Source organism: Nannobrachium achirus (assembly GCF_963921795.1).
Source record: "Nannobrachium achirus genome assembly, chromosome: 12".
NCBI lineage: Eukaryota > Metazoa > Chordata > Actinopteri > Myctophiformes > Myctophidae > Nannobrachium > Nannobrachium achirus.
In genome coordinates, this window is record NC_137832.1 from 19,201,083 (window position 1) to 19,225,167 (window position 24,085).

A 24,085-nucleotide genomic window follows, 5' to 3' on the forward strand; every position below is an offset into this window, starting at 1 on the left:
ATAAATCCACGAATGTCTCTTTGTCTGTCTGTTCTGGTCATTATGTTGTTAAATTACAGTAAAATAACTACAAAAATGCAAAATTTTACAAAATGGTCACTTTAACAATTAAGGTATTACAATTATATTCTCCACACTTGTATTCTCCCCATCTTGACAAAATGGTATATTCCCAGGTTCCGCAGGTCAGCTGCATAGGTGCAATTCATTACTGTTAATTGTGGCACGTTTACTGACATGCCAAGTTTAGCTGCACTTGAACAACCGTTCCAGGCTGCCATATCTAGCCCAAGAAACCATAGAAACGGGGGAAAATAGAATGTAGCCTACTTCTTAAAATGAATATATCAAGCCTGTTGCTAAGGTATGGCAACACTTCGCGCGCGTGCAAGAAACCAGTCATGTTGCCATACCTTAGCTTTTTCTGAACTGACGCCACTGATATCGGGTGTCGGTGATAGATTGACTTGTTAAGATGTATTACGCAGTGTATTCTTGAACAAAAAAACAACATTCCTGCACATTTCAGATTAGACATCACAGACGCCATCTTTAAGTGCTCAATTCTAAATCACCAAGAGCCAACTAAAAACTTGTCTCCAGTTATATATAAGAGAGAGGCACGTTGCCTTCATTTACATTAAAAGTGCTAAAACAGTGTTATGGAGAGGAGAGCAGTGTAGATTGAGCATGATTAAGTGTTCTGAGGAGTATCTGGTCATGTGTTGAGTAGTCTGTGTATGTCAGGGTTCCCCGCGGGGGGCTACTGTCTGGCCCCCACCAACCCCAGTAATAATGGTGGTATAAGAGCAGCAACAACACTAGTATATCGTCGTTGTCGGGTGGGAATCTCGTATCTCCAAATCTGTACGTTCTTTCGTAAATCATACAAGGCCGTCGCACAAAAGTAGCGAAAACAGCCGATCTACGGGATCGGCTGTTTTCAGTAGTTTAAATCATTTTTAAAATGATAAATTCAAAACGAACGGTTTTGGACATACAAGATTTTCACCCAACAACGACGAAAACTGTCGCTGGAGTAGCGGGAACGCCACTGTCGCCCCCTGCAATGTTGTGGCCCTCGGCTTGGTACCCTAGACATAATTCGGCCCTTGGGGAAAACTAATTGGGGAACCCTGGTGTACGTATTTACTCAAATCACTTATCAGTTCAGATGGTGGGGTTTCTTAAAACAACAACTTAAAATACTTAAAAATCAACTTAACTAATACGTACTATAATTGTCATGATTATAAGGGTTTCATCACAGCATTATCCTTTGGGGAGGGAAACCGCTCTTTTGTCCACTGCCTAATATTTGAAAAACATAGACAAACTAAATTCAAATTGCTACCATTTTTAAAACGGAACTCTTCACTGACAATATGCGATAGCAAAATCTTATGTATACTGTACATGATGATTGGATTAAGCGGATTGAAAGTGCATGATCCTGAATGGTGGAGGGCAGCTGCCAGTCCTTTCTCTCCATCTGCTGCTGTTGTTCAGACTCCGAGCTCATGTGTTACAGCTCTGGTCGTAGGAAGGTGGGGCGTCTGCAATAGAAAGGAGGCTCATCAGACAGGGTCATAGTGTGCTCATGATTCAACATCCGAACAAACAGTCAAAGACCACACGTTCTAGATAATGGCATCATTAGAAACAACTTTGAAACTGCAGTTAGATCAGTCTGAAAATGTCTCATTGATAAATTCCTTTCTTCATTCATTCAGATAGGAAAGCACAGGGAATTCAGGCTTTTGCAAATCCCGCCCCATTCTGCCCTGTTACTATCGTGGGACATTAACCCTGGGCAGATTGTTTTTATAGTGGCAGTGAATGGGATTTTTTGGAGCTGTGTGGAACACAAGCTCCCTATACGTGGCCGTGTGTGTGGGTCTGTCTGTCTGTCTGTCTGTCTGTCTGTCTGTCTGTCTCCGTCCGTGTCTGTATGTAGCCTAAACTTCGGCGCGTAACTAGTGCCGCACCATTTACGCCACTCGCGCAATATATACATCAAAATGTGCGGCTCGGCCGGGAATGGTGTTCTATTACCTTTCATTCCGATCCGCCTTACCATGCCGACGTAATCGGCAAAAAACGACGCTTAATTGTCCCCATTGACTTATAATGGGACAATGCAAGAAATCACTTTCAAGTATTTTTCTCTCGTAAACCATAGGAGCTACAGTTTCAAACCTCGGAGAGGAGATTCATAATGATTTTAAGAATGAATCGAAAAATAATTACATCACTCAGCCTCATGGTGGCGCTATAACGGCCCACTTTACGTTTTGCCCCGTAACTCTTGAACCGTAGATCGGAAAATTAATATTCTTTTTTCCCTGGATTCCTTGGGTCAAGACGCATCTCCCCATATAGGCCACGCCCATTTGCGCCAGGATAGATTTTCCGCCATCTTGAATTTTCTCCAAAACACACTTTTTGCTCCTTTTCCTACATATTTTCTTCAAATGTCACAAAAATCGGTACACATGATCCTGGGTGACCAGAGAGGTGCTGTTGAGTCTAGCCTGCCCTGAGCATCAACTGCAACACACACACACACACACACACACACACACACACACACACACACACACACACACACACACACACACACACACACACACACACACACACACACACACACACACACACACACACACACACACACACACACACACACACACACACACAGCTCCACTTCGAACAGAGGTTCGATTTTTTTATTTTTTCATAGCCTCATTACAGCTATATAAAGTACCAAAGGAAAAACATCTAGGTGATATTAATAAAAAGGGAAGACAAAGGTACAGTAGTTACATTGCAAAACAGGGGGTTTCCCCGAAAATATATGTTTTAATTTGTTTAATCCCAGTGGGACAGAATCACCCATTGCAGATTATTTTATAGTGGCAGTGAATGGGATTTTTTTATTTTTTCATAGCCTCATTACAGCTATATAAAGTACCCCAAAAAACACATCTACGTGATATTAATAAAAAGGGAAGAAAAAGGTACAGTAATTACATAGCAAAACAGTAGTTTTCCCCCGAAAATATATGTTTTAATTAGGGCTGACCAAGTTAACTCATTTAATCGCAGTTAACTCACCGTTATGTTAATCGCGATTAATTATTTTAATCGCAATTAATCGCATATTTATTTGTTTTAGCCATTTGGCCTAACAGTGGTTTAGGACAGTGGTTTCAACATTATTATTATTACAGCAATTATTTTTGGGAGGTCCCCAAATGATCTGCACATTTCTAAAGTGACAATTTATTGAATTTTAATTATTTTATTAATACCTCTAAAAGGTTTTTCTTTTCCTTTTTTCATTGTGACAAAACGAATCAACAAACTACTACAGTACTCATATTACTAAGTACATTTAGATTTAGTAAATGAAGTGGATCCTTATACCCATCTGCTGCCACCTGTTTAATGCAGAACCATTATGATTTATTTGGGGTTTTAATTGATTTCCAATAAAGGATTAACATAATTTTGCATGAAGCCAGCATATTTTTCCACTGCCATGTTAATAGGGGTATACAAGACTTGAGAAATATCCCTCTAAGGTACATTGTGAACAGATAAAAACGTATGAATTATGTGCGATTAATCGCACGATTAACTAGGTATATCTTGCGATTAATCGCGATTAAAATATTTAATCATTGGACAGCACTAGTTTTAATTAGTTTAATCCTCTGGATCAGAGAGAGAATAGAAATAGAAAGAGAAAGCGCATTGCATCTTGGGTAGGAAGAGGACAGCCAGATTATAGTTCTCCTCACATAATAGGCTGGCTTTTCGTAATTCTGCCCATTTAAAATATATGTACCCAATCGTAACTCTTAGTTACATTGATAAGGTCCATGTGAACTAGTCTGTTGAAGCTTATTCATTACAATGATCGCAAACGCTATGGTCGCGAGCGGCCTGGCCGTGCTCCGCAGTGCGGACAGCCGGTGAAAGACGGCTGTCACTTTCTCCGACTGCAGAACTCCACCCCCGCTTGCAAATAGTGAATGTATTTTTCTGGTTGGCCAGTCAGGGAGTCTCAGGGACCAATCAGAAGGCTGACAAACGGTGAATTGATGCCAGGGAGTAGTAGAGAATTACACACAATACAGACAGGTCACCTGCGAGGAAACAAGCTGCAGACATTGTGATCACTGTGTATGGTTTGTGTGTGTTTGACAGCCCCATGGCCTCCCCTAAGTAACAAGAAATCATGTGAAATACAATGTTGTCAACCAATCATCAAGGACGATGGATACACGAAAGAAGAAGAAGAAGTGTGTTTGACCCTTATTCTCACCAAGAGGGTGTCAACCCAAATGGTCGGGATTGGTTTGGCTTGTTCATGTTGAAAATAATGTGTAAACTAAAAATAAATCAAAACGATACCAACTACTGTAGTTAGTATCCGTTTCTGTGTTTTACTTCCTGATCACTGACAATGTGACACTGACAAAAACAGTGTGTTCTTGGGAATTGGGAAGGAAACATGCTGTCAAATGTAAACACAGCTGTAGTGAATGATCGAGGTCAAACTAAGTGTATCTTTGGGAAAGTTTACAAGAATCAAAAATGAACAGTCAGCTTTGGGGAAACAATAAGTCATTTTAAAATTGCAGTTAATAATATAGTTATTCCCTTTGTTTTCTTCTTTTGGTTGCTCTAATAGGCTATATGCACAGCAGCCATATTGGAGAGAAGTTGGGTCTGTGTTACCAATGATACTAATGAAGTCTCTGTTCCATTTCATGTAGCACTGTGGTTCTCAAACCTTCTATTTCTAGGACCCCCACAACTCTGAGAGTGTACACATAGAACCAAATGGGTCCATTTGGTTCCATTTGTAGTTGAGTTACACACCTTTTAAGGGGTCATTTGGAACCCCCAAGGAACCATGAGGGCCTGGACCAAACTTTGAGACCCAGTAGTAGAGTGTTTCCAATAAGCCAACATGCACAATATCAGCACCCTGACTCTGTTCGACCAGACTGGAACAGAGCCTTCATTAGTATTATGTGTAACACCTGAGAAGGCAGAGACCTGCATATCGTCGTTGTCGGGAGAAACCTTGTATGTCCAAAACTGTTCGTTTTGCATTTATCATTTTAAAATGATCCAAACTGCGAGGCGTTGTGTGCTTGTAGATCAGCTGTTTTCACTACTTTTGTGCGACGGCCTTGTATGATGAAGCAGGGCTTTACTTTGCGAAAGAACGTACAAATTTGAAACTTGGAGATACAAGGTTTCCACCCGACAACAACGATATAGCCTATTATCTGTCGTACATTCCCAAACGACGACGCACAACTGACCTTGTGGATACGCAGAGGAACTGTAGTCTGGTGGCAGAATGAGTGGGCACGCCGTGGGCATGGGGTTGGCGCCGTTCTCCGAGAAGTACGGTATGGTGGCACCCGTGGAAACGCAGAACAGAGGCCCGCTGGTGGAGGAGAAGCCTGCCGGTGCGCGGTGGTTCTGCTGCTGGTTCTGGGAGAAGGTGAGACCCGGGGCGTAGCTGAACGCGCTGGGCGACACGGCAGCGTGAGGGCCCGAGGTGCCCAGCTGGGAGTGGCTCTTGGTGGGGAGGTATTCGCCAGCTGGAGCGCCGGCGGCGGCCGCCGTCCCGCCTACGGCTCCCAGGTGGTGATCGACCGGAGGAGCGCTGGGGCTTGGGGAAGGGTGATAGGAGGAGTGTCTGGCCCGGGGGGCTGGCTTTGGAGCTGGCTTCGGGGCTAACGTAGGGGTGGTGGCGGTGGCCGTTGGTTCTGCGGCGGAGCTCGTCGCGTCGCCCGAAGCTGGGGTCGAGGAGGCGGATTGTTTGCTCTTTCGTGCCCTTTTGTCCAGTGAGACGTTCCCTATGTGGACGGGCAATGTCAGTGTGACCTCTGGATATTTGAGACTGACCTGGGTATTTGGAAAAAAGACACTTTAAAAGGCATATCATCCTATACAGGACGCTATTATTTCTACCGTAGGAGACCGTGGGGGAAGGAGCGCTTCTTTTCCGTTCACCAGCGTCGGCTACTCGCCAGCGTCAGGGTTATTGAGGTTAGGGTTAGGTTTAGGCATAGTTTTACTGAGGTTAGGGTTAGGGTTAGGTTTAGGCATAGTTTTACTGAGGTTAGGGTTAGAGTTTGGGTTAGGTTTAGGCATAGTTTTACTGAGGTTAGGGTTAGGTTTAGGCATAGAGGTTAACATTCACACCCGCGTGGTCCAAGTGACCACAGCCGAGCGCTCCAGACCTCCACTCCAGCCAATCAAAAGCCGCGCCTTCTAATTTATGCGACACCGTCTCCTACGGTAGGAATAATCGCATACAGGACATGTGGTTTACAACAAGTCATGAAAGATAAGAGTAAAGAGCCGTTCCCACCCAGCGCTATATCATTAAGCATCGTCTTTGTTATACTTGTGGTGTGGACTTTGCCGTTCACTTGAGTTGGGAGTGAACGGCCCATGACCCAGTAAGCTCTACCGTAGGTCTTGGTCTTGCGATGTGGAAAACAACACTTGTTTTACCATGTGTTTCAATGAGCCTCGCCTATTGCATTGCAACACCACCCAGCAACAGATTGCACTGCGATAGCCAGTCAAATTATACTACAATCATAAACAAATCTTAACTGGCAAGTTAGCTTAATAGGGCGCTTTTCGACCGGCAAAGAACCAGTTCTGGTTCTTCCGTCTATGGGATGAACCAGAGGTGAGCTTTTCCGCCGAGAACAGAGTTGGTTCCGAACCGTAAAGGTTGGTTCGGAAAGGGAACCACAAAATCCTTGGTTCCTCTGGTTCAATCTGGAGGAAACGCAAGCAGGTTCACAAGAACAAACTTTCTGGAACCAAGGTTCTTTTGGTGGAAAAGGCCCCATAGTGAGCACAAGTTTACCGTGGAGAATTCACTTCCGTAGTTTCATTTCGATCAATGTCTCTTAAATTCAATCAGCCTATCCATAGCCAGGGCAACTTGTGAGTTGCGACTTACTTTAATGTAATATTCAATCTTGATGATTTCACAACCAGTCAGGGAGGACTGAGGAAGAGGAGGGACTATAATTTGTTCCTTCCACTCTGCATCTTTGCCGGCCTTGACACTGCCCCCCTCCACCTCCGCTATCGCCCTGACGTCATGGGTCGCCTTCTTGGTCTCGTAGGTCACTTTCTGGAACACGCGCGCACACACACACACACACACACACACACACACACACACACACACACACACACACACACACACACACACACACACACACACACACACACACACACACACACACACACACACACACACACACACACACACACACACACACACACAAATGTTGAGCCACAATTTAATGCCTTTGAGCATTTGTTTCAAATATATCATTTCTGAGACACCATATTCCAGAGATGAAATTCCTTTCAAATCTACATGCCTCTTTTGAATACAAACATATACGTATACAGTATATAGTATATAGCTTATAACCAGCCTTGTGGTTAGAATTGAACCTCCCCGAGATTGGGAAGTCGGGGACTTCCCTGCGACATACTAGCGTCATGTCCAGGGGGTGAACTCACACTACAGAAACAGGAGATAGCCCAAAACGAGAGTAAATGCCTGCAGAACAGTATTGCAAGATATTTTGGCAAAGTTTTGGTTGCCGCTACCCATACGTTTGGCTGTCTAACTCATGCCTCGAATGCCTGCTGCTTACAAGCTGTACCTTGTTGTAAAGGTGATGAATCAACAATCAAAACGATATAAAAAACAATACAAATTGGTATTATTAAAGGGGAGATCCTTTCTTTTTGTGCCGAGTTTATAAGCGGCTCCAAACAATTCAACAAAACCCACTGATGCAATAATGGTTTGTCTTCTATGCAGGCAAAATATTTATTTTTTACTGATCCAAGCTTTGGCATATTTCTCTGGTCGCTCTGGTAAGAAACATTTGTCCACCTCGGTGACTGCCCTTCCCCCCCTCACCTGTCCATAGATGAATGAATATAATAATAAAAAAAATCTGTGAAATGGCTTCAATCAATAAAGACCATCAGACCAATAAAGCTGCATTTCGACTGCAGCATTAGCACTGCACAAAACCGCATTAACAAATCTATTAACATTTCCTCTGTGCTTTCCGAAATATAGTTTATAGTTGTATATCATTTATAAATACATAAGATGGTTTGTTTTAAGCTCTTCTGGGCCGCCATCTAATAATGGCTGCCTAGAATTATTGAATGCTTTAGCTATTGAAAAATAGCAGATATATAAGCTCACAGCGCAAGCTTGTAGATCTGCAATTTTTGAAAAAGTTGTGAAAATTGTGCGCAAATCTTTGAATATAACCTATGTACTTTTTAAAGCGAACGTTTGTAACTAAAATGTTGCTTCTGGGGGGTCCCTGGAACTAGATATTTTGAGATGGGGATCCGTGGCCAAATAAATATCAGTTTGGGGGTCCTTCACATGGTTTGAGAACCACTGACATAGTAGTCTCTCAAGAACAGACTAACTGAGCTCCAGTTAAGTGAAAAGGACCTTTTCTTTGACGATGGCTGGCCAGATTGCCGACATAGAAACATAGGTTTTTAAAAAAAACATAGAAGGATTCAAAAGTTACTTATAGAATCGGGTCAAAATTCTAATTGTCATGATTTTTCAAAAATAGCAGATCTACAAGCTCGCAGCGCGGCACTCGGTGCCGCGCTGTGAGCTTGTATATCTGCTATTTTTCAATAGTTAAAGCATACAATAATGATACACAATAATGTGTACCCGTTCTGAATAAACTTGGCTCAATGTTACCTGCATTAGACTGGCCACCACGTTTCCGGAATTCTTCCCAGACTGGTTCTGGATGTTAGCGGTCAGCTGGATGATCTGACCGGGGGTGTAGCCCTTCATATCGGTCTGGGCCTGCAGGATCACCGTGCCCGTCTTCACCAGCATGTAGGTGAACAGCCTGGTCACTGCGGTGGAGTTTGGGTCCTGCAGAGACGCACACGGCAGGGTTCCCACACATTTTTACCAATTAATTTCCAAAACCTTTCCAAAACCTTTCCAGAATATGTAACCCAATTTCCAGGACTATATAACAATAATTCAGCTCAATGACAGGTAGTGTATGCCAGTGGTTCTCAACCTTTTCAGGCCATGACCCCCGAAATATTCATATTTTAACTGGGGACGCCGGCACCCTGACGAGCACTAAGAGTTGAGGAATTTTGTATAACACGTTTCTATTGTGAAAATAGCGGGCTATTTTCACAATTTCTGCCTCTAAAATTTGACAATTTGGCCAATGTTTAATTTGTCATTTCAGAGGTATTAACAAAATCAATAACCAAAGACAATGCATAGCTATTTTTTCCAGGACCTTCCAGGACCTTCCAGGACCTTTGATCAATTCCCAAACATTTCCAGTACTGGAAAAATATCTTTCACATTTCATAATATTTCCAGGAATTTCATGACCGTGGGAACCCTGATATTATGACTATTATGTATCCATAGCAGGACTGCTGCCAGCCACATAAAAAAGTATCACAAACTTTCATTTCAGTTTAGTACAAAACCAAAAACAATAAAAGTCTTATCATGACTATTATGTATCCATAATAGGGGTGTAACGAGATAGTAACTGAATCGAAAAATGGATTTTAATTTGCAATGATCTACGTACTATATCGATATGCAAAAGCATATATCGTAAGGTTTTGGCTTTGTATCGTATCGGTATCGTTTTGCAATGCAGATAAACGGTATTGAATCGTTTTGCAGTGCAAATAATTGATTGTATGGAAACTACAGTAAGTATTTGTGCCTTTTATTTAGCAATTTTAAGAATGAAAATTTAAAAGAGGGGTTTAATTACTTTTCCATTCCATATAGCTACTCTTGGTCTATCGATAAAATGTGTGTAATCTCTGTGTTCATGTCAAGGTGCGGGCTTGTCAATATGTGTTGAAATATAATGTCCATGTATTTGCTAGAGAATCACAGTGTTTACTTATTTATATCCATAATAATAGATTTTTCCCTTAAAAACATGCACTATTGACACGTTTCACACAGATGTAATTTCTTTGCTAAATAGTTACTATATCGATTTTAAATCATTGAATCGAATATTGTATCTCCATGAATGAACCAATATCGTCCATGTATTGTATCGTCAACCATGTAACGTGATGCATATCGTATTGTTGTTAAAACGTATCGCTACACCCCAATCCATAATAATGGGACTGCGACCAGCCACACAAAAAAGTATCACAAACTTTCATTTCAGTTTAGTACAAAACCAAAAACAATTGAAGTCTTAAATTGGATTAAAAGGATATTAAATAATGCCACTGTGATCCATTCTTCTATCTCTGGATACCAACTGTCATACAAGGATTACTCGCCAACAAGTCTGAGCGCATTTGGCCTAGACAGGAGGCCTAGCATACAGTTACACAAAGGGCTTCTGTTAGTGAGAGAATACCCCATCGGTGGCTTTCTCACCCATATGTCAGGCACTTCGTTTAGGTTGAGGAGACTCAGCAGGTAAAAGGGCTTCTCTATCTTGTAGTCCTTAGCGAACCTTGGCGTGTCGACAAAGGCCCTCACACGATATATGATCTTTCCATAGTTGCCTTCGAAAGAGGTGGGAGCCGTTGCTGTGGTGGAGGAAGAGTCAAAAGCATTGTGATTGGAATTAGGGATGACCCTTTTCTTTGAGAAATGAATGAAAACACCCACAATGACAACAAAAGTCTTGGCCTCATGTCAACTCATCTGACGATTTGAGAGTACATATTATCGTCGTTGTCGGGTGGAAACCTTGTATGTCCAAAACCGTTCGCTTCGCGTTTTTCATTTTAAAAAATGATTTAAACTAGTGAAAACAGCCAATCTACAAGCACACAACGCCTCGCGCTGCGAGGCGTTGTGTGCTTGTAGATCGGCTGTTTTCACTACTTTTGTGCGACGGCCTTGTACAATGAAGCAGGGCTTTACTTTGCGAAAGAACATACAAATGTGAAACTTGGGAGATACAAGGTTTCCACCCGACAACGACGATATACGATATACAATTTAGGCATTTAGCAGACGCTCTTGATCCAGAGCGACTTATAATAAGTAAGGTAATACATCAAAACAATAAGCAAGGTCAAATTAAATACATAGAAATATCAACCTAGAAAAAATAACGTCAATAATAAAGTCAATAAAAAGCTTTATATAAAAACCTAAAAATGCTATCTAGCTTTCATGTATGGTCATTGGGGGAAGGAGAGTGCTACGGTAAGTGCTATGGGCTTAGGTGGAGTCTGAAGAGGTGAGTCTTCAGGCCACGGCGGAAGCTAGGGAGTGAGTCTGTTGTTCTGCGACAGTCAGGGAGTTTATTCCACAGTTTGGGGGCAAGGAGGGTGAACTGTCTAGGATTTTTGTCCTGGGGTTTTTAGTGAGGGTTCTGTCATCATCCCTGTGTTAGTTGATATAGGTGTATGGTTTACGGAGAAGTTTATGTAACAATCTAACCATATGGAATTCTGGATTTAGTGAGAGTAAATCTTATACGTTATATTATTGATTGATGTGTCGTATGTGTTAAATGGTATGATCTTTTTTGTAATCTTTCGGTAACATGTCATTAGGTCGAACACCCTTTGGTCCGACCACCAAAACCTACCCTTAAACCTAACCCTAACCTCAGTAAAACTATGCCTAAACCTAACCCTAACCCTAACCTCAGTAAAACTATGCCTAAACCTAACCCTAACCCTAACCTCAGTAACCAAAACGCGGGTGATTATCTAACCTGCCAACGCTGGTGAGTAATTATCTAACCTTCCGACGCTGTTCGACCGAACGGGAGTTCGACCTATGGGGCAGTCCCCTAATCTTTCATGTGCTGTAAATAATGTAGTGTCTTGTACGACCATGTGCACAATGAGGTGTGTAAAGACACAAAATAATGTCAATCAACGTAGCCAAACATTGTCTTTAAAACTCAACTGATATCTAGGTCAGAATGGATTTCTCATGACGCGCGATGAAGTCATTTCCATTGACAAAGGCTCCAAGGCACAGATGTAAACAAACATGGGTGCCTGACTGCCTGTAGAAGCAGGTCCTTTGACACAGGTTTCAAACAACAGATTAAGATTCATGACGGACAGGGGCGTCACACTAACAGGGTGGGGGGGGAAGTGGGACTGAGTTGCTAGGGCCCAAGGTGGAGGGGCCCCTAGTAACTTTAGCTATTGAAAAATAGCAGATATACAAGCTCACAGCGCTGCGAGCTTGTAGATCTGCTATTTTTGAAAAGTTGTGAAAATGTGTGTAAATCTTTGAATATGTGTATTTTTTGCTTGTGGGGGGGGGGGGGGGGGGGGGGGGGGGGGGGTCCCTGGTACGAAATATTTTCAGATGGGGCTCCGTGGCCAAACACATATCATCTTGGGGGTCCTTGACATGAAAACGTTTGAGCACCACTGACATGGAAACATACATTTTTACACATTTTCAAGATTTAGAAAAGATTTGCAGATCTACAAGCTCGCAGCGCTTGTAGATCTGCTATTTTTGAAACGTTTTGAAAAGTTGTGAAAATCTTTGAATATATGTATTTTTTTAAGCAAACATTTGAAACTCAAATTTAGCTTGCGAGGGGTCCCTGGAACTAAAGGTTTTGAGATGGGGCTCAGTGGGCCAAATACATATCATCTTGGGGGTCCTTGACATGAAAACGTTTGAGCACCACTGACATGGAAACATACAGTAGGTTTCTTGCACACATTTTCACGATTTTTCAAAAATAGCAGATCTACAAGCTCGCAGCGCGGCACTCTGTGCCGCGCTGTGAGCTTGTATATCTGCTATTTTTCAACAGTTAACATTCATGGGGGGGGGGCCTGCAGTGAATCCTTGTACCCAGGGCCCAGAATTTGGTGTGACACCCCTGACGGCGGTACAAAGAACTGGTTCAGTTTGTTCCTCTCACGTTGCAGGAAGAAGGTTATCTGAAAACGAGTGACCTTGTGAGACACGAATAAACAAAAATAAACGGGCTGGGACGACTTTTGTTGAAATGTGTGACAGGGAGGAGAAGACTTCAAATTAAGATGTCAACATGAAAGGGTGTAAGGGATACATGGTAATTCACCCTTTGTCAAGTCCCGCCCGTTGTCCCGCCCCTCTTCACACCCATTGGTTGCTGTGTCTTGGTGGGACATTCGTTGGGACACTCCATCCACTACCATTTTAATTCAGTTGCTTCGTATTTTTATTCTGTCTATTCAATTCTAATTTCAAACTTGGTTTCAGTAAAATGGAGCTGCTCAGTGGCAGTATAGTGACTCAGCATGTTTTTAAATGTTTTTATTTCTCCAAAAACTATGTTTTAGGCGGGACAAGGCAGATAGAGGCTGCTGGTTGGTCAGTCGAGGACCAACCAGAAGGCTAACAAAGGGTGAATTACTAATTATTCATGACAACAACTACTTCTGGTTGAGTGACAGGTGCATATTAAAGAAAGGAGATGGCGTTCATGGTTGAGAGTAGAACACAGCCAATTTCATGAGCGTGGTAAAACATATTTTTGCTGTGTATAGCCATTAGCAAGTGCTTTAACGCTGGTCCTTTAGGTCAGTGGTCCTCCACCTTTTCAGGCCGCGACGTCCAAAATAATCATATTTTAACCGGGACCGGGACCCTCCCACCCTGACGAGCACTAAGAGCTGAGGCATTACATTTTGTATAACACGGTTCTATTGTGAAAATAGCAGATCTACATGATCACAACGCCTCGCGTTGCGAGGCGTTGTGAGCATGTAGATCTGCTATTAGTATTTTCACAATTTCACCCTCTAATATTTGACAATTTGACCAATGTATAAGTTGTAATTTTAGATATTTTAGTATTAAAAAGTCCTTAAATTGTCACTTTAGACATGTGTAGATACCCTTTATACACTTAAAGGTTATGCTGGTTTGTTTGCTGTTGAGTGAGAAAACAATGTTTCACACTATGTTGATCATCTGGCGACCCACCAAAATAATTTGGGGACCCCGACCAACAGGTTGAGAACCACTGCTTTAGATTGTAATCTATTATACCTTCACTTCTATTGTGTTGCTGCACTGCTTTTATTTACTTTTGTGTTTTGAATTCTAATTATGTCTCGCCGTCAAGATAAGCTTTTTTTTTTTCAGTTGACCGTACCCATAGCACAGGTGTGTTTTTACAATAGCAAACAAAGCACTGACTTGAATTGAGCTAAACCGCTTTTTGTGTTGCAGGAACAAACTGACACATAGCTGTGATGCTACTTCAAAGGTCGTTAGGGGACAGGTGTTAGAGGCGGTTGACAACCTGAGCTTACTGGTAGAAGCCTTCCTCGGCAGAAGGTGAACAGGCCGTCAGTGGCAGTAGAACAAAGGGAAAATCGCGCTCTTTCGAACAACCATCATTTCGACCGGAGGGTTAGCGACTCACTCCACGGAGGTTAGGGTTAGGGTGAGGGTTAGAGTCGGATGTCGAAAAGATGACTACTAACAGCGACACGCTCCCAGAACAAACGGCACCCTCCACCACTTTCAATCGGAAAACTCTATTCTATTCCATCTCTGAATAATGTGATTTCACTTTTGGATTTGGCATACTCACCGTATCTGTAAAAATGTGTAGTGTTCCATTTCCAAAAACCAAAAGGGTACTCAACTCTTCTACCGTAATCTAATTGTTTAGAATAACACACTTTAATTGTGCCTAAACACACCCTAACATAGTGGTCAGATCAACAACTATGGCGTTTCACACAGGTTCTTAGGTTACAGTGGCAGGCTGGTGGTAGTTTAGCAACACACATAGCTGTGGAAGAGACATCATACTGTATGTCACACATGACACCAAGAACCATATGTCGGAGTTCTCAACGGGCCTGGAAATTAAGGCTCGGCCCGACTAGTTAGCATACATTTTAGGCCCTACCCAGCCCGAAAACGTTGGGTCGGGTAAGGTATGGAAAGAATTTAGTAATAAAATAATATATTCGTTTTTCATTGAGCCCGAGGCCCTACCCGGCCGACTAATTCGCATACATTTTAGGCCCTACCCTACCCTAAACGTCAGGTCGGGTTCGGGTATGGTCGGGGTCGGGCAGAATTTGAGAACTCTAATGTCAGTTAGTTAGTAACAAGAGACGAGTAACAGGCATTATTGGGAAAAGCTTAAGAAGAGTGTAGTCAACGCTGTGTGGTTATTTAATATGGCCAGGGTCATTAAAAATCAAAGCTGCTTATAGGTTTACACCATAATTGGTTGGTTTTTTTCGTATCACCATAAGTGATAATAATCAACAAAGATTTACATGCACATCCTAGTAAAGGGTTTCTAAAGAAGTAAAAAACGAAAGGAATATGCTGAAAAATCTAAAAGATTCACATGGTGACCAGGTTCTTCAGAAGTCAGAAGACGACGGATAGGGGTGTAACGATATAGTAACTGAATCAGAAAAATCGATTTTTAAATTTGCAATGATCTACTATATCGATATGCAAAAGCAAAATATCGTACCGGTTTGGCTTTGTATCGTATCGGTATCGTTTGACAATGCAGATAATCGGTATCGAATCGTTTTGCAGGGCAAATAATTGATTGTATGGAAATTCAGTATTTGTGCCTTTTATTTAGCAGTTTTAAGAGGGAGAATGAAAAAGAGGGGTTTAATTACTTTTCCATTCCATATAGCTACTCTTGGTCTATCGATAAATGTGTGTAATCTCTGTGTTCATGTCAAGGTGCGGGCTTGTCCATATTTGATGACATATAATGTCCATGTATTTGCTAGAGAATCACAGTGTTTACTTATTTATAGCCATAATAATAGATGTTTCCCTCAAAACATGCACTATTGACACGTTTCACACAGATTTAATTTCTTTGCTAAATAGTTACTAAATCAATTTTAAATCATTGAATGGAATCTTATCGTATCACCATGAATGAACCAATAACGTCCATGTATCGTATCGTCAACCATGTATTGTGATATGTATCGTATCGTTGTTCAAATGTATCGTTACGCCCCTAAAGACGGAGCTTTGTGCTCGTCCCAATAGGAGCCTAGGTCAGCCCTATGTTTCCCCCTACGTCCTATTTTCTACTATGTTGGCTAAAGTCCCAAAACAACCCTGTGTGATGAAATGTAATAAACATAATCACTAAAATACAGTAAGCAACAGTTCAGCAATAAAAATCACTTAAACCCAATATAAGTACATAAGTATAGGGTAAACGTGGCGCGAGTTGGCTCTGTAGTTTGGTATTTTTTTTCCCGCCTACAACAAATATCTTGGTCAAAAATAAACAATCTACAAGCTAGATTGTCTATTTACAACAAACGTCTATATTAAATATACAAATGCAGCTAATAAATGGCACACACGTTGAGTACAGACAGAGTATGAGTAAAATAAACAGTCTGGTCCAGACTCCAGAGTGAATGATGCAGTGGAATGGCCATACTTTTACTGTAACTCAGCGCTTTCCGAGTTGCATACCGACACAATGGGAAGGAGTTATCATCTGTTTGGAAATTGCTCGTGGTTAGTAGTATCCTGTGTGACATGATCGTCATTCTGACATTGTCGACATGGTATGGGAAAATTTAGCCGAGGTAAGGTTTCGAAAATGACACATAAAGCATGAGGGATCATCATAGGGCTAAAGCAGGGGTCGGCAACCCAAAATGTTGAAAGAGCCATATTGGACCAAAAAAAAAAAAATGTGTCTGGAGCCACAAAAAATTATAAAAGTCTTATATATCGTCGTTGTCGGGTGGAAACCTTGTATGTCCAAAACTTCGTTTTGTATTTAAAATTTAAAAAATGAACTAAACTAGTGAAAACAGCCGATCTACAAGCACTGCTTGTAGATCTGCTGTTTTCACTACTTTTGTGTGTCAGTCTTGTATGATGAAGCAGGGGTTTAAAAAAACATACAAATTTGAAACTTGGAGATACAAGGTTTCTGCCCGACAGTGACGATAACAAAATCGTTAAAATAAAAATTCCTTTTTTCCCCCCATCTCTTTCCATTTTCATACATTTTTGAAAAAGCTCCAGGGAGCCACTAGGGTGGCGCTAAAGAGCCGCATGCGGCTCTAGAGCCGCGGGTTGCTGACCCCCGGGCTAAAGGAACATAGACCTGCTTCCCCTGATAATGTGACTGCAACAAATGCACGTAATGGAACACTGATTTGCATACATACCCCAGACAGGCTGACGCGTGATACAAATCCCCATAAACACATATGAATTAAGCCAGTGGTTCTCAAACTTGGGGTCCCCAGATGATTAGCTAAATCTAAGTCTCACTCAACGGTTAACAAACCTACATAAGTGTATACAGGGTATCTACACATTTATAAAGTGACAATTTAAGGACTTTCAAGACCGTTTTAATACCAAACTGGCCAAACTGTCAAATATTAAGTAAGCAAGAGGCGAACGTTGTGAAAATAGCAGAACTACATGCTCACAACGCCTCGCAGCGCGAGGCGTTGTGAGCATGTAGATCTGCTATTTTCACAATATTTATCAGTGGAACCGAGTCACATTATACCAACAATTCGAAGTGCTTGTCAGGGTGGGGGTCCCCAGCCTAAAACAGGTCACAGCCTAAAACAGTTTGAGAACCCCTTGAATTAAGCAAAGAAATATGGTGTGCTTGCCTATTATTCCGTAGCAGAGCAGAGTTAGGCTAAATAAGAAGGTTACAATAGGCAAAAAAGGAACATGTTGGGACATGTCTGTCTGGTAATGAAACGCAAATAGGGGGAAGAACACATAGGGAAAGAATGTACGCAACAGGTGTTTAGTCCCCCCCCCCAACATCACTCGGCGCTCCTACCTGGTATGAGAAACTTGAAGGGAAAGCAGTGGTCTCCTTGTTTCAGAGTTCCTGGGGACAAGGAGCACACAGATAAGCATCTGTCAGTGGGGCTCGGGAACCTTTCAACAATAGCTCTGTTGTTTCCTTTGTGGCGAGACAAACCTGGCCTCAGGGCAACACGCTGACTAGTACAGTACACAGTACACACACACACTTCATGGAAGCCATTTTACACTCACAGTCACGTGGGCAACATTGATTAATACACAGAATTACTTCTTTAAACATTTGTTTATAACTTTGGTTTCTTACAACAAGGGTTCATATCGTCGTTGTCGGGTGGAAACCTCGTATCTCCAAGTTTAAAATGTGTATGTTCTTTCGCAAAGTAAAGCCCCGCTTCATCATACAAGGCCGTCGCACAAAAGTAGTGAAAACAGCAGATCTACAAGCACACAACGCTGTGTGCTTGTAGATTGGCTGTTTTCACTAGTTTAAATCATTTTTAAGATGAAAAATGCAAAACGAACGGTTTTGGACATACAAGGTTTTCACCCGACAACGACGATATTTTTGATTGTAATTAGAAAAAAGAAAAGTTGAGTGTTCAAAGGTTTTGATTTACTTCATTCTATCATTTTAGCGATTTTTATTTCAGTGGGTGGGGGCATGTGTACAAGTGGCTAAATATGTCTTTAGTTTTTAGACAATAAGCTAGCGATGTCTTTATTACTATTTACAGTAACACTACTAGCCCCCATAAGTCACATCTGCCCATGAAAGATTGAGGTGCATCTTCTTGGGAATGGGCTTATTGTGTGTGAAAAGACATATTTAGCCACTGAAATCAAAAACATTAAAATCTCTAAAATGATAGAAAGGAGTAAATGAAAACATTTGAACACTCGTCTTTTATTTTATTTTATTAAAATCTAAAATATGAACCCTTGTTGTCCTTTGTTTGAGTAATTAATCATAGTTGGGTGTGTGCACTACCACCAAACTATGACCGCAGTATTTCAAAGTTGATGCAGTATAGTTTCCATGACGCACAAGTTGCACAACACAACCTGAATAATGCCGATGATGGGTTTAACCCCACACATTTGGCACTTCAAACAGGAAGACCCAAACAATAAAAATGATTTGCCAACACAGTTTGAGGCCTGGAGCTAGATATACAGTAAACATAATAGAGGGTATGCACATGTATAAAGCGAATGGCAAATCAAGTGGCAAATCGAGTGGCAAAGTGAGTTTAACGTGGTTTAATGCAATCAGATAGGACTTTTCTGTTTGGATGTATGGGCTGTCAAGGCCAAAAAGATTTCTTTTGCTCTGTAGGTGTTCCCGCATAACCTCCGGGTATGATGATGATGTCACGCGCATATCCTCTATAGTCTACAGCAGGGTTCCCCAATAGGCGTCCCGCGGGCCATTTGCGGCCCGCGGGGGGCTACTGTCTGGCCCACACCAACCCCAGTAATAATGGTGGTATAAGAGCAGCAACAACACTAGTATATTGTCGTTGTTGGGTGGAAACCTTGTATCTCCAAATGTGTAAGTCTACGTTCTTTCGCAAAGTAAAGCCCTGCTTCATCAAACAAGGCCGTCGCACAAAAGTAGTGAAAACAGCAGATCTACAAGCACACAACGCCTCGCGGTGCGAGGCGTTGTGTGCTTGTAGATCGGCTGTTTTCATATGATAAATGCAAAACGAACGGTTTTGGACATACAAGATTTTCAACCGACAACGACGATATCTGAACTGTCGCTGGAGTAGCGGGAACGCCACCGTCGCCCCAAGCAAATGTTGTGGCCCTCAGCTTGGTACCCTAGACATAATTCGGCCCTTGGGGAAAAAACTAATTGGGGAACCCTGGTCTACAGCCAGTGCAATGAGCAGGCCAGACTGGCCAGTAGTACCTTTGTCAGCCACAGAGACAGTGCTGTTGAAGTATTGTTCCTCCACCGTCCACGCCGTGTCGTTAACCTTGCTAGTGACGCCACAGAAACCGTTGCAGTTCACCTTGATCGCTGCAATCAAGAAGAATACACGATCAGTATAATAACCGGGAAAGCATTCGGTCGGTGTCACTTTAGATTTTTGCGTTGGCTATTCAACAAATTGCAGATCTACAAGCTCACAGTGCGTCACATCTGCTATTTTTGGAAGTCTTGAAAGTGTGAGAACTACTGTTTTAGAAGGCATTTGTATCGTCTGTTCCACTCCCAGGTCTACTCTAAATGTGGGACAATCATAGCCTAGAGCAGTGGTTCTCAACCTTTTCACGACCCGGAAATAATCATATTTTAAATGAGGACCCCCCACCCTGACGAGCACTAAGTGTTGAGGCATTACATTTTGTATTAACCTTGGTTCTTTTGTGAAAATAGCAGATCTACATGCTCACAACGCCTCGCAACAATTGTTTTGCCTCTAATATTTGACAATTTGGCCCACGTTTAATTTTTCATTTTAGAAGTATTAAAAAGTCCTTAAATTGTCACTAGAAATGTGCAGATAACCTCTATACACTTCAACTTTATGTTAGTTTGTTTACTTGTTGAGTGAGAAAACAATGTTGCACATTAAGTGAATCATCTGGGGAGTGGGACCCCACAAAATAATTTGGTTGAGAACCACTGGCCTAGAGCTGATGATCAGAGTAATGCGGGGGCCATAAAGTCAGAGCACAATAATGAATGTGTGTTCTTAAATACAAAATGCACAGTAGCCACATCAGAAAGTTCATAATCCATCAGTGATCAGTCCTTATGTCACAGTCAGACAGTTCATTTTCACTAGCAGAGAGAGAGAGAGCGTGTTGGTGTTGCCACAGCCTGTGCTACCTGAGGCATGCAGAGGAATGTCAACAAACTGGAAGCCCCACACATGCAATAAACAGAAAACTCCCACACAACACACACCGCACACAAGGAGGGAGGGAGCCTGGAAACACTGATACCTCTAAGAAACAGCTATTGTTCTGTCATTTTGGACTCTTTACATTCAGTAATGTTCTTGAGCGATAGAAACTTGTATCTTCTTTTTTAACCACTTGAACCCTAGTGTCCTTATTCTGAGAACTTTAGTAAAGAAAATAGCCAACCTACAAGCTCACAGCGCCTAACGCTGCGAGGCGTTGTGAGCTTGTAGATTGGCTATTTTTGGCAAAGAGCTTTGGTGTAGAGGGGAAAAAGAGCAGACTAATTACAGAGTGAAAGGTCAAGTTTATTACGTGTTTATGGTGGTTAAATCTGAAAACACAAATTGACATGAATCCAAAATACACTGGTGATTGTGCTGCCAAACAACGTACAGTAACTACTGTATATGGAATCTATGAAAAGGTTGTGGGGGTCCCTGCTTCATCTCTCTCTCAACTAAGGGGTCCTTGGCCAGAAAACGTTGAAGACCCTTGTTCTTGAGGAACACATTTTGTCATTGAGATTGTCCTAATTAGGTAATTAGGTTAATCTGATCTCATGTGAAAAATGTAGAGATTTCTCCCCAAACAGAATCAAGCATTTTACAAGACAAAGAGGAACTTTGGGACTGTCATGAACTAATAGCTGAAATTGATATTGAGATGAATCTGGCACACAAAAAAAGGTGGTTCTCCTCCCAATTCATCTGTTGAAAGATTGCATTCATTGCTTTATTTCAGGATCTTTTGCCAAGAACAGAGACACATTATGCAACAACATTTGCCTACATTCATTAACCAGTGCCATCTTGTTAAATGTGTAGGCTAGAAAAGGGCAAGACTAAAAAGCCATATTGTTGTCCTTTCCATATACTAATATTTGTGGTCTATTGTCTGGATATCAAGGTATTCAAAAGATATTAAAATGTAAATGAATACTTATTTAAAACATAATAAATGGTTAAACATAATTAACACTTTATTTTATTATTATTATATTATTATTGTTATTATTATTAATACGTATCATATTAATAATAATCTGAATGTGGTCCTATTCCACAACAATAAAATGTGTTCAAAAGAATGTACAATTGTACACACCAGAGTCCAAACAGCATGGCCAGGTCTTTACAGGTAGCCAATAATAACAGTTATGTCAAACTATCTAGGAGGGCATGCATGTTTATTAGTGGCAATTAGCCTATAGTAGCCTAGATTTCTACGGAGCCCCAATATCTAACTATCCCTATGTTAGATCCTCCACTTCCTTGTTTAGAACACATAACAGGGTCCCAACGAAATACTGCCTGGAAAGAAGAAAACATTTCGACAAGCTCACCTTTACACTGCAGCGGCTGCGCCAGTTGAATGGTTAGTTTCCCAGAAATGGACTCCCCTGGGCTATAAACGACCTTATTGTTGTTAAAACTAATCTCAAATACCTGTAGTTTACCCATTTCTGTGGCCGCCACACAAGTCGGGCGGCGTCGAATCGACTGAGAATCACCTGTGCGCAAAAAAAGTACAGCCGAGACTTTTTTCCATCATCCAGCCCTTTGACGTGACGTCATCCACCTCATTGCGGAAGTCAAACTTGCTTGATTGTCACGTGACTCAGGTAGACTTCAGATAGTTCCAGTTATGGCATGATGACAAATTGATTCAGATCATCAGATGTGATATTACCATAGAGTTAGGATATTACATTGAGAGAGAGAGACTCCATGATTTGTTTGTATCGGTCAAAAATGAACATGTACCTGCTCTATTTAATCAGCATCACTCTGATTAAAGGAATAGTAGACAAATGGCATGGCAGGTTCATGCATAATTATGTTTTGATATTATCAGGGGTGAAAGTGAGCCGTAAACATTCGGGGCCAAATCCAAAATCCTATAGACCTATTAAATAACCTGCCACAAACGCACTCACGTGAGAAGTAAACAGTCAATGAACTATAGTCAGATTTAACAACATACACAAGTGTTACTAGTTATATTTTCTAATAAAGTGCTTCTAAATTATTCCTGTGCGTTTGTGTCAGTGTAATCCATGATGTTTCGGTGTTTGTCTCACTGTTTGACAAGGAGTGACTCGCCTGTCTGTATGGCTGCATGCAGCGGTCTCCAATGTTCCATTATAACTCTATGATGTGGAATGGAGCGACTCAATTATGCCATCTGGTGGCTTTAGAAGTGCATTACATCCATGGACGTTGCTTGCTCAAATTATCTTTTGTTGTTTGTAAGAAATACATTTTTGGAGCCTGAGAGTCCACTTTTTTCTGTTTTATAACAGTTTGAGGTAAAGGGCCCTTTTTTGCCAGACAAAATTAATCCACAAAACATGAATGCAATGTCTGATCTATCAAGGGCTAAGCTACTACAAATTGTGTGAATCACACATTGAGGGGCCTCCAAACCATATTTTAAATATTCCCATTTCAGAGAGCCTTGCCCGTCCAGTTTAACATGAGAGGAAGCAGAATACAGCCAAGAGCCACCATTTAGTTGCATTACTGTCTAGCACTGGGGCACTATTTGGAGTGGTAGTAGTGATGGTAGTGATGGTAGTGGTGGTAAGCTCTTTGCATTGAGGAAGCGGAGGTGACCAGTTACTATTAATTACACATGTCACACTGGGTGAGCCAACCATCACAAATCCATCGTCGTATCTAAATGTCACATGATCGTTATACCCATAAGGGGGTATATCGATTCAGATTGGGGACATTTGGCGTGGGACAAAGGACCTTTATACATGTTGGAGGTACCGGATGGAATTTCCCATCAGTTTCACAGGATAACTGTTTCCATCCATAATCCATTGAGTGTGAAGTCCTTTTTACACGTATATGTCATGACACGTCCATATTCATACTCCTCTTCCACTGGACTGTACTTGTTATATGAGATACTTAAATGGTTTCCTGTGGAAATAAGCTTAGTCTTTTCTAGGATCTCCTTTTTGTAGACCTTGTACCAGTGAACTGTACCGTCATGAAACTGTACCTTTTCCTATGCAAACTTCTAATAAAAGTCTTCAATCAATCAATGGCATTTGCAACCGTTGGTGGCGGGTAACATTTAACCACTTCACATCTTCCGAGTCTGCCTTTCCACTCACCATCAGCTCCACATTCACTTCATTCTCACCTACCAAATAGTAACCAGTGTTGCAAGATAACACTGCCGTGTCACCAAACTGATTCCCATCAGGATAATCTATCATTCCATTATCCG

At 41.6% G+C, this 24,085-nt stretch overlaps 2 protein-coding genes across 2 annotated transcripts in view; one reads left to right on the forward strand and one right to left on the reverse strand.

Annotated features, from left to right (window-relative positions):
• LOC308296273 (RNA-binding protein Musashi homolog 1-like) overlaps positions 1-24,085 on the forward strand; it is a gene marked incomplete at both ends in the record, with an annotated part of 340,664 nt that overhangs the window by 28,011 nt on the left and 288,568 nt on the right. The gene's annotated exons all lie outside the window — the stretch shown is intronic.
• arrdc1a (arrestin domain containing 1a) lies at positions 1,485-22,299 on the reverse strand (the record flags this gene model as incomplete). Its single annotated transcript, XM_080738498.1, has 8 exons — positions 1,485-1,556; positions 5,346-5,937; positions 7,016-7,192; positions 8,828-9,010; positions 10,532-10,686; positions 17,928-17,978; positions 19,836-19,946; positions 22,182-22,299. The coding sequence occupies 8 exons, from the start codon at positions 22,297-22,299 to the stop codon at positions 1,519-1,521; spliced, it is 1,425 nt and encodes a 474-aa protein (XP_080594624.1). The 3' UTR covers positions 1,485-1,518.